Raw genomic sequence first — 16,545 nt, 5'->3', positions numbered from 1 at the left:
GATGCATCGGTAGAGGGGGTGTTTTCCTGATCAGATAAGGGCACGGAGAGTGGGTGATAGCATGCTGTCCGGTGACTCTCCTGTAGATGTATAAATATTTAATCATTCAGGATATGGGGCTTGTTTTCACTGTCCGGATATAAGTGATCGTCTCGATCTTGTCTGGTCTTTGTCTGGTGTAAATTATCATCAGTTTCCACTTCCACCACACAAGACGGATTCAAGGACATACAAAATGTATTGTCAAATAACAAAGTACGATCGAGAAGTTTTTGTCGAAAATTGGTGAATCTAAATAGCAGTTTCGTCATTGATTTTGGACTAAGACATAAGTTAGCAATTTTTCGTCAGCTCTGAAAATAAGACGAAACTGTTGCTCCACTTCACCAATTTTCGACAGACATCGCAGTTGTCATTGTCATTTGGCGGGGACTTTTAATACATTTACTGTGTTCTTGAAGCTGTCCCTTTGCAGTTGCGAAGACTCCCTATTAATGTATCTTGTACATGCTGTGACGTAATGATCAACGTGAGATATGATCAAGAGTCAATATGAACACTGTGGGGGGGGGGGGGGAGTGCTCAACCCACATTCAAATTGCACTAATTATTGACTCTTTCAGAGTTGTAAGGGCATAACATTATTTACGTCGTATAGAACAAATTTTGTTGTCATAATAATATCAATAAATTGATAATTTTGTTTGATGTTGCAAAAGGGTATAATTTCTACTGATGTCAACAACAACAAACATCAACCAATGGCGTGCAGAAGTGGTGGAGGTCTTGGGTGTGCCCCTCAATTTTTTTTTGTCTGGTTGCGCCATTGACATCGATACCGATCTCGCCAACATCGTGCTTGTCAAATTAAATGAATTTGATCATGGACCTACTACATCCATGAATTGATATAGGAAAATAGTCCTGACACTATAAATCATAGATGTACGTATTTGTGCAAAATTTTGGATTATGATTCAATACCAACCGTCTGGGGACACAATTTTTGGGAGCGCGTTGTTTCACACAGACTGTTTAACACGCATGGTGTGAATGTGTCGATGGAGTAGATAAATGATTGCATGTCACTACAATTAGCTTTAAAAATACCATTAAATTGTTGAATATCTCAGGTAGCTTGGACAAAAATAAATTTCTGCACTTTTAACTCAGCCAAAAGTTCTTTGCCCTGTGTTGATCGAGGTTGGATGGAGTTTTGGGTCACTTTGATGTCCGCAGGTTGAATTTAGGTAATTAAAGTATAGCTAGAAGTTGTTACAGGAAGTTTAATGCACTTTTAATAATGGTCAAGCAGTGAATAATTCCATTTCCAGACCTATGTGGTTGTGTGAGAGAGAGGGTACATAGTTGGGAGAGGCAGGGAGGGGGGGGGAGAGATTTGGGTGCTGTGAAATCGTCGGCCTAATATATATATATATATTGTTTTGCTAGTTTTGAAGAAAAAAAAATTGATAAAAAACAGGCAAAAAAAAGAACATTGAAAAAAATGATAATACCATCAGGGATTTTAAAATCAACAGTTTGACTGCAAGTGACAATAGAGTAATTGGAAACCACTCTGGCAAATTATATGGATAAACTCTGTAGAGGGCGTACTTACTATACTTACAGGAGAGTCATTCATACAGAGAGGATGAATGGGTTACAAAAGCATTACAAAACCGGGTTGACCAAACCCTCTTTATTAATGGCTCCGATTTACAAGCATGGCGATCATATAACGATAGAATCATGAGCTCAAAACGAACTTCAATCCTGTTAATATGTTTCGCAGTGACTAGTAAAATAAAATAATCCACGAGCTTAGCTGAGGGGATGGAGGGGGGGGGGGGGGCGAAGTGGGTCCCCTGACAAAATCGTGATGGCCTTTTTTCTTTTTGTAATTTTCTTGAAAAGTTTGCCAGGTACACCTGGCCACTGACCGAATTCATATTATTTCTTAAAAATATGGAGAATGATTTGTTGAATGAAATAGATAATAATAGATAAATGATACATCAGTGAAATACAAAAAGATATATAAATCAAACGCTTGTATGTAACACCATTTGTAATATATTTATTGAAATATTTAAGTTGTGTTTACTCTACTTCAAATTTTATGTATTGTTCAAGTTCATTTTGCTCTAAAAAAGATACCAAGCATGATAATGTATACAACATGAAATACATAAAATACAATTTTGTGTTACAATTTAGAATCGAACTTTTATTAACGTGATACATGATAACAATAATATAAACACTTTAAATGTTGGGCAACATACTGTCCAATGTGTTGGGTAATGTATGTTGGTAAATACATATAGATATTCTGGGCAATTATTGTCCAATCGAGCTAATGTATTACCCGATTATTAGTTTTATTACCTAATTTGGACATATTTTAACCAACAGTTGTGTTGACAGTATTTCCCAGTGATGGTTAAAAAATTGGCTTTTTTGCCCAACATGGTTAATATTGGGTAAAAGTGTTCAATGAGGGTGGTAAAACTTTTACCCAGTATTTTTTACAGTGTAAAGATAGACGCTCAACGTACACTGGTCTGCTTTTTTATTCATCAAACTTATGGGATTTATTCACGATTATACCTCTACCTTGGATAAATGGTCGTGCAACGCAACAACATATCAATTCTATGACGAATATTTTTTTCTCTCACCAAATCGAATGACATCATTAAGTTTGTTATGACCTATACACTCTAAAAAAATCAGTCAAAAATGAGGTTAATAGGGTCAGCTGGGTGCAACTGTTATTCTAGTCATATTTTTACTATTTTCTAGTCGTATTTTACGATAACAGAGTTATTTCTGACTAGAATATATGTCAGAAATGTGACTGCCATATCAGTGATTGTCATATCAGTTGCACCAAGCAGACATAAACATACATTGTACACCGTTAGAAATTTTTTTTCAAAAATAAATAATAATCCTGCAGCAGAGTTTCGAAAAAACCTGCAATCCTGTGCATTCTTACATGCATTGTGCAAATATACACAGTAAAAACTGTTAACCGGTGTACATAGAGGACCACACCAGTGATTTTACACCGGTTTTAAGTTGACAGTGTTTGTTTAGCACCTATAGGTGTTATTGCAACACCTTTGGATGTTACATGTACACTCTTTGGTGTTATATTCAATCTCTAGGGTGTAATTTTAACACCAGAGGGTGTGGTCCTCTATTAACACCCACTGGTGTCAGTTTTAACACCACATTTTTTACAGTGTAGGTGTATTAAACCTTACAAATCTAATGTACTAAAACTTTCTCCCATGTTAATAATATACCTGCTCCGATAAGATTACATACATTTTCCTGTTATAACAATTTACAGAATGATTCGGTTATTTTTGTATGTAATTACTTATGTTTTTATCCCTACTCTGTAAAATCTTTTGTTTATTAAACAGTAGGCCTATAGTACATTTTCAACGGCGGCGCTACGCCATTTTCTTAAAAATCGGCTACACACAAAAACAATGATCTAAAAACACAGTACAAGTGTCAGATTCATGATGATCATGGAATTTTTGATTAGTGTTAGTATTTATTTAAACAATACCACAGGTAACAATACGTAAAATATTTACGTTGTTTAACACTTATATTATATACCAGCACGCAAAGCAACCGAAATTACATAAGTAAAACAATTCATCGGTTCGTTAAAGCGTGGGAATTTGAAAACCTGTCACAGATAGTCACATCGATTGAAGAAAAAAACATGATAAATAAAACCAACTGTTAAAAGTGATAATTTTCCTCTAAATTAGATGGCTAAATGTTTGTGGTACCTCTCTTAATTTACATTAAGGGTGAAGATATGTATTTTTATTATTTCATGATGATCACCCAACCATAAGAAAATAATTGTCTGCCCATTGCTACTTCTAAAGCCTACCGGATCGGTTCTTATTTGTTAAATTTCGAGTAGCTGACTTAACAGTTGTGTGCAGTCACTAACATAACGGAAAAATAGGAAAGCTATGTCGGGATACACCCTTTGATGGTATATCGAGACACAAAGGTAATATCAGGGTAGCTATCCTCTAATACCCCTTTCATAAACCCAATTATGCGGCTAATAGCAGCATAATTTGGTCGTAAAATTGGAGGAGGACCAGAGTTATCCGCATTATTTTGATGCTGCTATTATCCGCATAATAGCAGCATCGGGACAAGATTTTGAGTTTATGAACGCATTTCCAAATAATGCGGATAATTGCCATGGTGCGGTCACAAGGTCACCCTTTTCCAACACAACCGCATCGGAGGGGGCGTGTCCAGTTGTCATGACGATTATCCGCCTTTTTCAGGACGGGCGCTCGTAAAAATAATGCGGATAATTTTCAGAGTTTGTGAACGCAATTTTTATTGAATTATCCGCATTACTATTAGGCGGCTAATTGGATGATAGGTTTATGAAAGGGGTATAATGCTATTATCTTATCCCAATGCTACATATAGGGACAATTATTCTGCACCTGATGTTACGGGTCACAATCATCACATATCTGCATTGGGTCCTGGATCTGGTTCGACACAAAGACCTAGATCAACAACAAGAGCAATCTGTACAATAGCTAGGCTACCATCCAGCCGCCCCTGTTTATACCATTGTAGTAGATCTAAGCCTGATGTTTCAACTCGGCCCAAATCAAAGAATTAATCTAGCGGACATTACACCAGTGAGCTTGAATTCCAGATAAATTGACAAGACCGGACTCGGTCTTCAAAGTCAAGCTACATGTGCTAAAAAAAGAAGAAGAAATAAACAATAAGAGACTTTGACCACTGACCAGAAAAGGGTCGTGCTGTATCACATTCATCAGTGAACTGTAAGCATCATTAACAAGTACACGTATCTGCACGGTATCTCGTTGAGTACGTTTTGTTGAATTTGTAGAACAGCCGAGTTGGAATTTGGTTGGAAGTCCCGGGGGGGGGGGGCACTCAGTATATAATGCATAGTGGGTATGTGCCGCGGAGGGGACCCCCATTTTCACACTCAAATTTTCGTTCCGAGGCATAGCATTTTTGTCTTATCGAGACAAAAAACAAAGAAAGCCGCTCCAAGGCATAGCACTTTGTTCTTATCGAGAAAAAAAAAAGAAATCCGCTCCAAAGCTTCGCATATTTTTCGTTACGCCGTTCCGGTCGCATTGATCTGCTGCAATTTTGGTGAAAAGCGGCCGCCGAGCGCTGTCCGACCATCGTCTCTGCGCTAGCGCACCCAGCGGAGGCCGTGTATAGCTGCATCATGCACGCATGCCCGTTCCATAGGGGTACATACGCACGTACTCGCACGCTGGCGATCCGTTCCAAGGACCCCCGTTTTCACAAAATTGTAGTTCCGAAGCCCGTTCCGAGGACCCTCCTTTTTATAATAAGCCCGCTCCAAGGCCCCCGTTTTTTGTCTCGCCCGCGGCACACCCCTACCACTTTTTTGGTCGAGTGCCCCCCCCCCGGGTTGGAAGTTTGCTGTTGGATTCCTGACTGTACACTGCTTTGCTTAATGTTGACATCAAATGTATCTCCGCTGGAGTCGGGAATCAATTGGAATGAAAATACGTAATAATAGTGATAATAGACCCGATTTTCGACGAGCCTACATGTAGCTCATCCATCGTAATCTACAAAAAAGTATCACATGTCTCAGAATTTACAGCAGGCCCTTGTTCTGGGCGTATCGCATGCTGTGGTTCATTGGTAGATCTGGGAGCCTGGGAGACGAAGGAGACGACAGATGGCCGAGAGGTAGTGCGCCCGTCAAAAGATGAGCTCCAGAAATCGGAACCTCTACGCGCTGATCTAACACCATGCAACAAACGCATCCGAGTGGCCCTCAGTTTGTCACTCACTTCCGGCTGTCTAATACCAAAGAGAAAGAAGACAAAGACTCCTTGAAGAGAATTGAATATGGCGAACAGGGCATTGAATGCCACGCGACCATTACCTACAGCCAGGAAGCCAAATGACCATGTGAGACCAAGCAGCGTCCCGATTGCAACAACGTTTTGAGCCCGACGGATTGCTTCTTCCCTGGCCTTCGCCATGGTTTCTTGCTTAGACATCCTGGTGTTTGTAGCAGCGAAGGCCTTTCTTCCACAGGTTAGCTTGTAGATGACGATAGTAAAGATGATGCTATTGAAGGCCAGGATTACACCAATTGGAAGAATCATCCCAAAGTATAACGAGTGTCCAGGTGAAATGAAGCAACTGGAAGTAAAGAGAGAACATGATAAGGTTTTTATTGGTTTGCTATTTAACATAACCAATTCATGAGATCAAGTATTCTATTCAGAGTACAATACACACATTGGTAAACCGCTGCTTTAAATGTTGGTGAATAGGTTGTAAGGTAAGTTTTCTAGAAACTTTAATTCGTAGTAGTGCAAGAAGTGTTCTCATATTGGAATATGGCAAACGACATCTTCGTCATTTTGGTTTTGTTTTCTTTTGGGGGGTAATTCTCTGTGTGTTTTGTTTGTGGGACGGTGTTAGTGCGTAAACTGAGATGTGAGTGTGGGGGTTGATGTATAGGTTTATTTGATGTATAGAGCAGGTAAAATACTGAGAAGAAATGTATAGCATCCACAAAGAGCCAAATTTCAATGCTAACATTTTACTAAAGGAATACAAGGAGCTCCCAGTGTTGTATTGTTTATTGAAAAAGTAATCCACGTGGTCAAGTCATCCAGGAGAGCTTAGGTTAACAACCAGGGTAAATCATCAGGATAAAGAAAGGAATTCTGCGTTATTGTGCTACAATAAGAAATATGCGATGGCATGCTATTAAACACCGTTAGAACATTTTCTAAGATAATATATACTGAAGGAAAAGGGTACTTGTTGACCTTATCTGGTATTTTAGGGCCGAATTACTTTCTAATCTCGCCGCACCCCCCCCCCACTTTGTGCCCACATGCATCTATTATATTTTTATCAATCATTAAACATTAAACCTTGCTATCAATCATAATTGAGGCTGAACCATTGTAAACTAATTTGATTTTAAGCCTCACAGTCGAAAGAAATATAATTTTACTTGTTTACATCATACGCACAAAAAGTGAGAATAACCCAGTATCCTTGTAAGGCAAGCGGATCAATATTTTTGTTTAAAATATATCAATTCGACAACCATTCTTCTCGGACCCACTGTTTAGTAGGTTATGGCGCCCTTAGCGAAATAAACAAGCACCAAATATTTAGTTTTAAAGTTCTTGTACGAACTGTTGAAGATTAATCTTACTATTTAAGATTTTGGTATGCAGTCCATTTACTGGCAACTGTTGGTATGACCACTGCCATGGGGAAGCCTGTATTCAGTGATGAATAGATAATTTAGAGAATTAGGTGAAAACATAAGATAATTGGAGCTAGTGCTTAAAGAGAAGGGGGAATGACAAACATATGAAAAATAACTATCCTAAACGATTGCGGAGGTAATCTCTCCAGATCGAAATCCCAGCTGCATTTTGTAAACTAAATGTTTAATGATGAAAATTCCTACAAAAAAGTTAAACAACATACGATTAAAAAATAACAACCATGTCGTGGCCATGGGTCATCAATAGGTCTAAAGCACCCATCTACAAACATGGAAGCCATGGGGTGTCTCACAAAGATTTAAGTTTGACTTAGAGTCGCACTTACATTCCAAGTTTGCGCGCGGTAGAAAAGTCATCACCTCATTGGTGAAATCCTGAAAAAAAAAAGGCCCGCACTACTGGTATTAATCAATAGGACTGCGCCTTACGTACACCATGTCGACATTTAAAGCATACGTTACCTTTATGTGAAACACCATCCCCCCCCCCCGCTCCAATCCTTGCAAATGCACTTGTGCCCTCGAGCAAGAAATCTTGTCTGCATTGCTATATTAATTAACTTTTTTTCTTGTATTACTGCGTTAAAAAATAATACAATACAAAATATTAGATGTATACAATATACAAAACTAAGCGATAATATAAATAATATTGTGATAATGAGTCCAAAATAATGATGTAAGCATGAACTTCTCTTTTTAATTAAAAAGCCTCAATATTAATGAATGCAGGAGACCGCCATCGTGAGCTTGAAAGTGATTGCGTACTCATGAAAATGGTGACGGCCTCATGAAATATGGTGATTTTATAGGTTGTTCCAAACGTAAAGCAACACGTTGCTAATACACACTGTAAAAATGAAGTGCTAATTTAGCACTTACAGTGCTTGTATATATAGTGACTGCACTACGAGTGCTGATTTTCTAGTTCAAATTTAAACTGGAAAATCAGCAATCGTAGTGCAGTCGCTATACAACTTCTGTAAGTGCAAAATTAGCACTTCATTTTTTACAGTGCACATTTTTTAAAGAAAAAAAAAACAGCAGTAGATATGTGGTGTTTCATAACATCTGTCTTTCGACAGATGAGAAGATTGTTGATAGACTGAGAAGCACTAGTCTCTGTTACTGGTTACCGTTAGTGAATGCCTAGTTGCTTTATAGTACTGCCAACCCTCATAAAACAATATCACAACTTACCCCACCCGACGAGACAACACTTGAAGATTAGCTTTGGGATGTAGGTGTCCATAACCCTGACGAAGGACATGTACATACTGAATGCTTCGACGCCCATCCATGAGAGGGATGCAAGACAGAAGTAGTGAAGCAGGATAGCAACTATCATGCACCCCCTCTTCCAGTTAGGACGATCAATACCAATCACAAATGTGACGTAAAGGGCAAGAAGGGCAAACGTCAGATTGATAAGGATCTGTTGTGGCTGCTTCCTCCGCAGTTTTCTGACAACGAAAAAGAAGTAAATGGTCACATGCTTAGTGAGATCTCAACGGCGAAATTGACTTTAAACAGAAGGTAGTTATGCACTGTAAAAACGTAAAAGAGTACATCGGTTTCAAGTTGGTTTCGTTGCTGTGACTGCAACAAAGCCAAGGGAATCGCCGACTTTGAACATCTAAGTCTTTATACAGTATTTACTCCTTTTCAATAGCAAGGTTCTCAATTTTCCAAAAGATAATACTCTACCTATGTTGGCTTTTTATACCCAAGATAATATCCACAATCATTTAGACTGAGCTGCACAATTTCACAATGTGTGTATACTCAGCGCCTAATGCTACTTCTCATTTCGTGTTATAGTTACATCACTCACTTAGTCTAATATGTCTAACCTCGGTTCGTCTAACGTGCAAAGCGGCTAAGATGAAATGCTTTAGTCCAAATCAGAACACCGATCTGGAAGTTAGGCTATGTGGTTTAAAGGGGAGTGAACTGTGTATGGTCTCTCACTTACTATAGTCTTAAAATATACGTTTTCAGATATCTACTAATACTACAGAGAATACATTGACCTATAATTGTATTTGTATAGAGAAACTGAAATAATTTGAGAGGAAAATTAATTATTTGCTGCTTGGCTACGTAATCATTGCGGTATAAATGTATTGAGTAGTTAATTAGCATGTAATATCATTCAAGTGGGTCTATATTACTAGACTACACTAGCATTATGGGTCAGGAAGTGGCCAGGTATGAGTAGTTGAGGACCCGAGATGGCGCTATTGGTTCGCAACTGCTTAAGACCAAGCCTGCAAAGGCCCTTTAAAGAACTTTATCCTTTACATAATATAAATGTATATACGTGTATGTTTGTATACAAAGTAAGTAAGACTTAATAACAATCATGTCAACAGAGTGTTAAGCTCGCAATTGAAAGTGATAGTATAAATTAGCTACTGTCAAAATGTGGGTTACCTAGATCAACACAATGCTTACCTAAAACCTAGAAGAATACAAAGTGTGAGAATTAGACAGATAATAGAAGCAATGCAACCAATGCGACTGATCAGATCAATTACTCGAGATTCAACATTTCCCTTGATATCCTGCAAAAGTATATGGAATAATACGTATAATTTATGTATAGTGCTTTTATTGAATTACATGATTTGACCGGCAATATCTGAACGAAATGCGCCGAAATCAAATGCTTATGTACATAACCTGCTTGGTAATATCGTGCCCTATTGTACAGTGTAATCACTATCATGACCATTGCAAATTATTTATTAGTAATGATCATTAAAGTGCTATTTTTGGAGGATGGCTTTCCCAGTAGGATACCAGAAATATTCTACCTGTTAGTGCCAATGTCTGTAATTCATGCAATATTGGGCACAAGCCGTGGGATATTCTTGGTATCCAATTCTGAACCAGTTTTATCATGATAATTATACATGTAAATGTCTATCCTAGGCTTGTACAAATTACAAGTATCATCCCAAAGCTTAGCCGAATCACCGAGCATGGCCTATGGAAAAGGCGAACGAGTAGGCCAATGATTACTTCATCGGTTTGATGTACGATGTACCATGTACATCTTAAAAATCAATCCAGCATTTCTGATAGACGGAAGTTAAGTTTGTAAATGATGAATCCAGTCCTTATGCATACAAGTTTGGTATTAAGTACAGTTCATTTTAATTGCTTCTATATCAATAAATATGTGTGGCACCAGTGGAGGTCCCAGGACGTTATTATAGACTTCCGGGCATCCGAAGTCTCGGTGGTACAGTGCCAGTCCCATGAACGGGAAGTCGTGGGTTCCCCGGCCGAGTCATAGAGACAAAAAAATGGAGCTTCGATCTGCCTAAGGCATTTCGCCAGGTGGAGAAGGGTAATAAATAATAACATGTTATGTTATGCAGGGTCCGCTGAAAGAACAGCTTACAGCTGATGTGGCTACTCTGGGTACACAAGAATTACAATTATCATTACTATTATTATTATTGGGGGAGCTAGTCGACCCCTTAGAGGTGACCTCAACATTTTTTTTAAATTGACTTATTGAACTGAAATGAAATACAGTATATTCCATTCATGCATAACAAAGTAAAACAAGGTATAGTCAAAGCTAACATACAGTAAATATAACTAAATTACAAGGCTGTCAGTAGGGCAAATCTGAATAATGAAAGATTAAAAACAGGTCATAAAAATATGGAGAATGACAATCGCAAGAAAAATGACAACAAAACATATACAAATAATAGCGATAGCTACTTATACAAATGGGGGAAAGAAGGGCTATTGCAAAGCTAAACACCCAGACTTCTTTTTATTATCCTTTTCCTTCTTTCTTTCTTTTTCTCTCTTCCTTGTGCATTACGAAAAAATACCCCCTCGGCATCTCCCTGTGTGACACAATATCCAATATCCAATATCCAATTATGGTTAAATTTCATGAGCATACCAATAGAACAGCGAAGCTTGTGAGATGATTACACCGACATGTCACCATGCTTGTAAAGGTAGTATTAGTGCTGTCAGTTCTACACCCTTCTTTTGACCATTTTGTCAATTCGATGTTCCAATAAACACAGTTTTCACGGATCTCGGGGTCATTAAATTCTTCAGCCAAACTCTATTGGGAACAAAAATTTGAATGAATAAAATTTAATTAAAAAAAAAACATCACAGGCAGAAGACAAATGGTGTAAGCTCTCTCAACCCTATGGGGTGCAAAAACAATAATAGAATTGGATGATATCTGATTAGTTCTCTTGACGTGTCATTGATTTTCACACTCTAAATTATTCCAGAATATTTTTTACTTCCAATTAAGGGAACGGAAACTTGGAGCATCTGAAATGGGTAATAACATGAAACGTTCTATACAGTGCGTATCAAAAAAAATTTACACTTAGAAAACATCTTGTGAAATTTTGTAATATCCTGAAGATTTGTCCAAATTTTAACATTTGTAGAGATCTATTTAAGCAAATGACGACATAACTGTCAAAAAAAATTTCCGCTTGAGTGAGCACCACTTACTTTTGAAAAGTTAGTGAAAAATGATTTGCGCAGAAGTTTGAAATAGTTATGCGATTAAAAGTAGACCTTAATCATGAAGAACACGTTGAATTTAGCTAGTAAAATTGATTTGAAGATATCTTTTACCTGTTTTAACTTGTTTTCTTGTCCGAAAACAATTCGAAGAGTGCATTGCGCCCCACCCCACTCCCTTACACACCGAGGGCATCATGACGATATTTGCTTTTACAATGACCTGTGATTTATATGAAATGGCTTAGGCTTGATTTTCATTTCGTTAATCATTGTCATACTTGGAAAACGTGTTGAGAAACAAGTATTAAATGAAAAATAAAATGTACATGTAAACCCACTTTAAATAAAAAAAAAAATGCTGGAGATGTCTGATATAAACTTTTGTTCAGATTAAGTTATGGCAGATCCAGCTGGCACAGAAAGGGTAAAGGTTGTGCTTACTATGTGTTGAAATATCAATTTGGGTGGAAAAATTGTTACAAAATGCTTGAATGTATCCGTTTTTTTCAATTAACTAAATGTGCAAGGGAAATGTAGGAGAAATATTTCGCAGGATAAGTTTGATTTTGCCTTTTCCCCTTGACACAGCGTGGAAACGAGAATTTCTGCGCAAACAGATTTCTGCGAACTTCACAAAAATGGCCAGTGCTCACTCAAGTGTAACATTCTGTCAAAACTTTTACTTTCATTGGATAGATGAGACCCAAACCCAAGATTGTATGTGAAAAAATTACCAACATGTTGTATATTTTTAAGCGAACATGCTGTGCATTGCAATATAGAAGTCATTTTTATATAATTCATTTATTTTCTGTTCAAATTTGTAGGAAGCATTTTAACAAAAAAAAAAAGGTTGTCCAATATTATTTTAAAAAGAAGCGAGACACACATGATTAATCGTTGCGAGAATATTCTTATGAAATTTTCCTTTTATCTGATATTTAAAACGCATTTTTTTTTAAGCCAACGATGTGTAATTTGTTTTCTTTCACTCGGCCCGTTTGGAGGGTGTAATAGCATACCATTCTGACTGGAAATTTAAAGACAATTGCTTCACTGTTAGGAAGTTCTTTGATCTCAGCACCCTCAACGGTCACACTCAGGACAGGGGAAGCAACGACCGACATTGTCTCAAGCTGCTGATTCTCCTTGCCTCTTAACGACGGAGAAAATGATGACGACGTGTCGTCACCCTGGAAGAGCTTGGGTGACGTCATAAGAAAGACACTAACGGATACGGCCCCACTTTCATCTGGATTTTGAACACATTGTCGGATTAATTAATTAAAACCAATGTGTGTATAAATAAAAAGATGCAGTATAAAACTTACATACTCCGCGTACATGCAATTACATTCTTTAACAAGATGTTTGATTATAGGCATAACACAACTTCACACACACACACACACACCCTCACACACCCGTGCACTCGCCCCTCAAAACCATGTAAGACAATCACGTGTGTATGAGATTGACATTCATAATCGTTACACGATAACCATGATAACTGATCCAGACTGCCAAGTTAACCTCTATCGGTCAACACAGAAGCCCAGCATCCCGGGGGGGGGGGGGGGGGGATCACTTCCATTCACGAGTGGATACCATGCGCGACCATGGGGTCTCGAAAAGCACCCTAAAAACGTAATTTCCATATTCTGAAAATGCACCCCTTAACAAGTATTGGCGTGTGAAACCCTACCCTTAATTAACAAGTATTGAAAACAAAACTATATTCTTGGCAAATATTCCCTGAAATGAACCCCTAAACAAGTACAGGAATGTTTTATTGACGGGTCCTTCGGTCGTCGGCTTTACCTTATTTGGTTTAGTACGACCCCACCTTTTACACCTCGCGCAAATTGGACTCTAAACACGAAGTGTTGGGGCAAAAAGGACATCCTTTATAAAACATTTTAATTTTGTTTTATCATCCCCGCAAATTCGACCCTAAACACGTAATTGTCCTAGCGAAATAGATACCCTTTTTTCATTAATTTTGTGTTTTTGACACCCTTATCACGTTACGTACGTAACGTGCCCTATCGTGAAAAAGACATCCTTTTTACGTGTTTTTTTGGTCGCGCATGGTATCCACTCGTCAATGTAAGTCCCCCCACCCCCGGGCCCAGCATGCAATGAAAAAGGCCACACACCTGGTAATGAATGCAGAATTGCTTCCGGTAGTAGAACGGACGCTACGTCGTCCATATTATCATGATTCTGATCATTGGTTGAAATATCCACTACGTCATTCCCGTCTCCACCAATGGCTGTCCTGAGTGGAAAACTGGCCCTGTCTACTTTGACGGCAGCTAGTACAATGTTTGATCCGCTTCATGTAAAAAAAGAGAAAATATGTCTTTTTAAACAGAAGATCACCTGGAACAGTGCACTTGACTAAATATGAGTAAGTTCGTAAAAGGGTGTATTATATTATGTCTTGGACCTAGGTATAATCCAGACGTGATGTTTGTCACAAAATTTATTAAAAAGTTTCTTTCTTCTCCCTCCCCCCCAAAAAAAAACACACACACACATTGTTATCATCACTCACAGGGATCCTTCTCGTACATATTGTTCCTACCGAAATAATTTTCCCGTTGAACAAATTAAGAAGCAAAAAAAAAAAAAAGGGAAGAAGAGCCCCTTCCCCTGCACACGCGCCTGTACGTTGATATCGTTCTAATTGGCAACTATGAAGAATGTAAATTTCATAGTCTTTACATGCTTTACAAATATTTGAATATTTACAGTTTCATATACAGGTTTTACACTAATTAATTAACAGTTATTATTATTATTTGCTTGGCATCACCTGTGCCTGGGAGGCGAACGACGGAATCACCATTAGTCTCTCCTCCCGATAACTGATTGCGGGGAGTGCAGGTGGACCGCTACACCGGGGGTTCCCCCTACTCTAATACGAATCGTGTAGTGCAAAGGTGGTGACTCTCCTCTACACGGGGCCTCAATTTAACGTCCTATCCGAGGGACGGAGTGTTTTCCACTGTAACATAGCCTGCATCTATCGAACAGGGGAGAGACGTTTACCCACAACGCACTGGCTTCAGTCATCCGCCCGGGATGGACTCGAACCAACGATCTTTGGTTCGACAGGCAGACGCTTTACCGACTGAGCCAACTAAACGCGCAGGTGATGAATATTTGCCACCTTTCGCAATCATCACGGACGCTAATTATTAGGGTTCCCTAACACAAAATTTGACGCTTAATCATACACTTGATTTTTAAGATTGATTGTACATTATAGTCAATAGCATCAAACGTAGAAAACTGCTCTACAATCAATGCTAAGATTTGTGTTACAGGGGGGTTACAGGCCCTACAGATCTGCTTTTCGTGTGCAAAATTCTTTCCCGCGACACCCGCGCGTCATACATGCATGTATTACGACTGATGGCTGGATATATTCGAAATGCAGGACCTAAAATAGAATCTGACATGAATAAGAAAGTGGTTTTTCAAACAAATCGATTACATATTGAGTGAGGAAAAACTTACTAAATTAAGGCTTAGATATAGATCATTACAGTCCATCGAATCGATATTGCATTTAATGTGGATTATTGGTGGATCTTTGGCAATTGATTCCATTGGTCAGATCACCTCTCTCGCCGAACCCATTTCGCATATGTACACAGCGTATGCAATACGTTTGCATGCGGGTTTGTTTTGTTTCTTTTGTTCACTCCTTCTACACAAACGATACGCCTCTAGCACACGATGTAAAGGGTATTATGTTTTACTTTCCCCAGAAATAGGGGTTAGATTCAAATTCCGGGGGGACCACTTCCATTGATGAGTGGATACGAGGCACGACTATGGGGTTTCGAAAAGTACCATAAACAAGGGAAGCAAGTCTTTTCCAGATTATGAAAATGCATCTTTTAACAATTATTGGCTTGTGAAACCCTTAGTAGACTTGTTAACTGCAAAAAAAGGGGTGAACGCTGCATTTTTTAGTACAAATGTCCCACTTGGCACAAATGTTCCTTGAGTCAAAAGAAAAGGATTCATCCAAAGAGACACGCTGTATCTATGTAAATAAGCAAGTAATTTGCATAAATTTGCATATTATGTCGATAATATAGTAAAAACAAGTATTTCAGAATATATTTTTAACCAGAACTGCCCTAAAATTGGAAATAAAGACTTAGGGTAAGAAAGGGAAGAAAATTGTCATAAAATAATTGGGATATCCTTGTTTATTATTACCTAATTTACATAAATTATGCAAATTATAATTTAAAACAAAGTATTTTTTCATGAATCCTGAACTGTTTTATAAATAACAGCAATTAATACACAATGTCAACATTCTACATGAAAGAGAATATATTAGCGAAAACATCGATATGCTTCATGACAGTATTAGTGTCTTAATATGCTTAGAAAGAGAGCAAATATGTCAAAATGTATGACGTGATATTGCGCTAAAACGAGACCAAAACAACCTCTACGTCACAGTCACACTTACGAATCGGACAATAAAGCGATCAATGGTATGTCATTCGAGATAACACAATCTCAACACAATAGCTTCCATCGGCTTCTCGTATCGCTTTTGTTGGTGTGTCTGCCACACCGTAATCTATGGTATATACGGGCAAAATGCATTTCGGTAT

The 16,545-nt window shown here is 38.1% G+C and overlaps 1 protein-coding gene across 1 annotated transcript in view; it reads right to left on the bottom strand.

Moving 5' to 3' along the window:
* Positions 1-2,060: 2,060 nt before the first annotated feature.
* Positions 2,061-16,545, bottom strand: part of LOC129274950 (adhesion G protein-coupled receptor L4-like) — a 54,379-nt gene continuing 39,894 nt past the window's right edge. The window contains exons 14-20 of the mRNA XM_054911702.2: positions 14,053-14,231; positions 12,916-13,145; positions 11,298-11,468; positions 9,821-9,930; positions 8,564-8,826; positions 7,286-7,352; positions 2,061-6,249 (exon numbers count right to left, since the gene is read on the bottom strand). Of these exons, the coding sequence (XP_054767677.2) occupies positions 5,664-6,249; positions 7,286-7,352; positions 8,564-8,826; positions 9,821-9,930; positions 11,298-11,468; positions 12,916-13,145; positions 14,053-14,231 (1,606 nt within the window). The 3' untranslated portion in view covers positions 2,061-5,663. The remainder of the gene's footprint in view (positions 6,250-7,285; positions 7,353-8,563; positions 8,827-9,820; positions 9,931-11,297; positions 11,469-12,915; positions 13,146-14,052; positions 14,232-16,545) is intronic.

Source organism: Lytechinus pictus, chromosome 13, assembly GCF_037042905.1.
Source record: "Lytechinus pictus isolate F3 Inbred chromosome 13, Lp3.0, whole genome shotgun sequence".
NCBI classification, from domain to species: domain Eukaryota; kingdom Metazoa; phylum Echinodermata; class Echinoidea; order Temnopleuroida; family Toxopneustidae; genus Lytechinus; species Lytechinus pictus.
The sequence above is the reverse complement of the archived record's forward strand: the minus strand, read 5'-3'. Positions and strand labels throughout refer to the sequence as shown.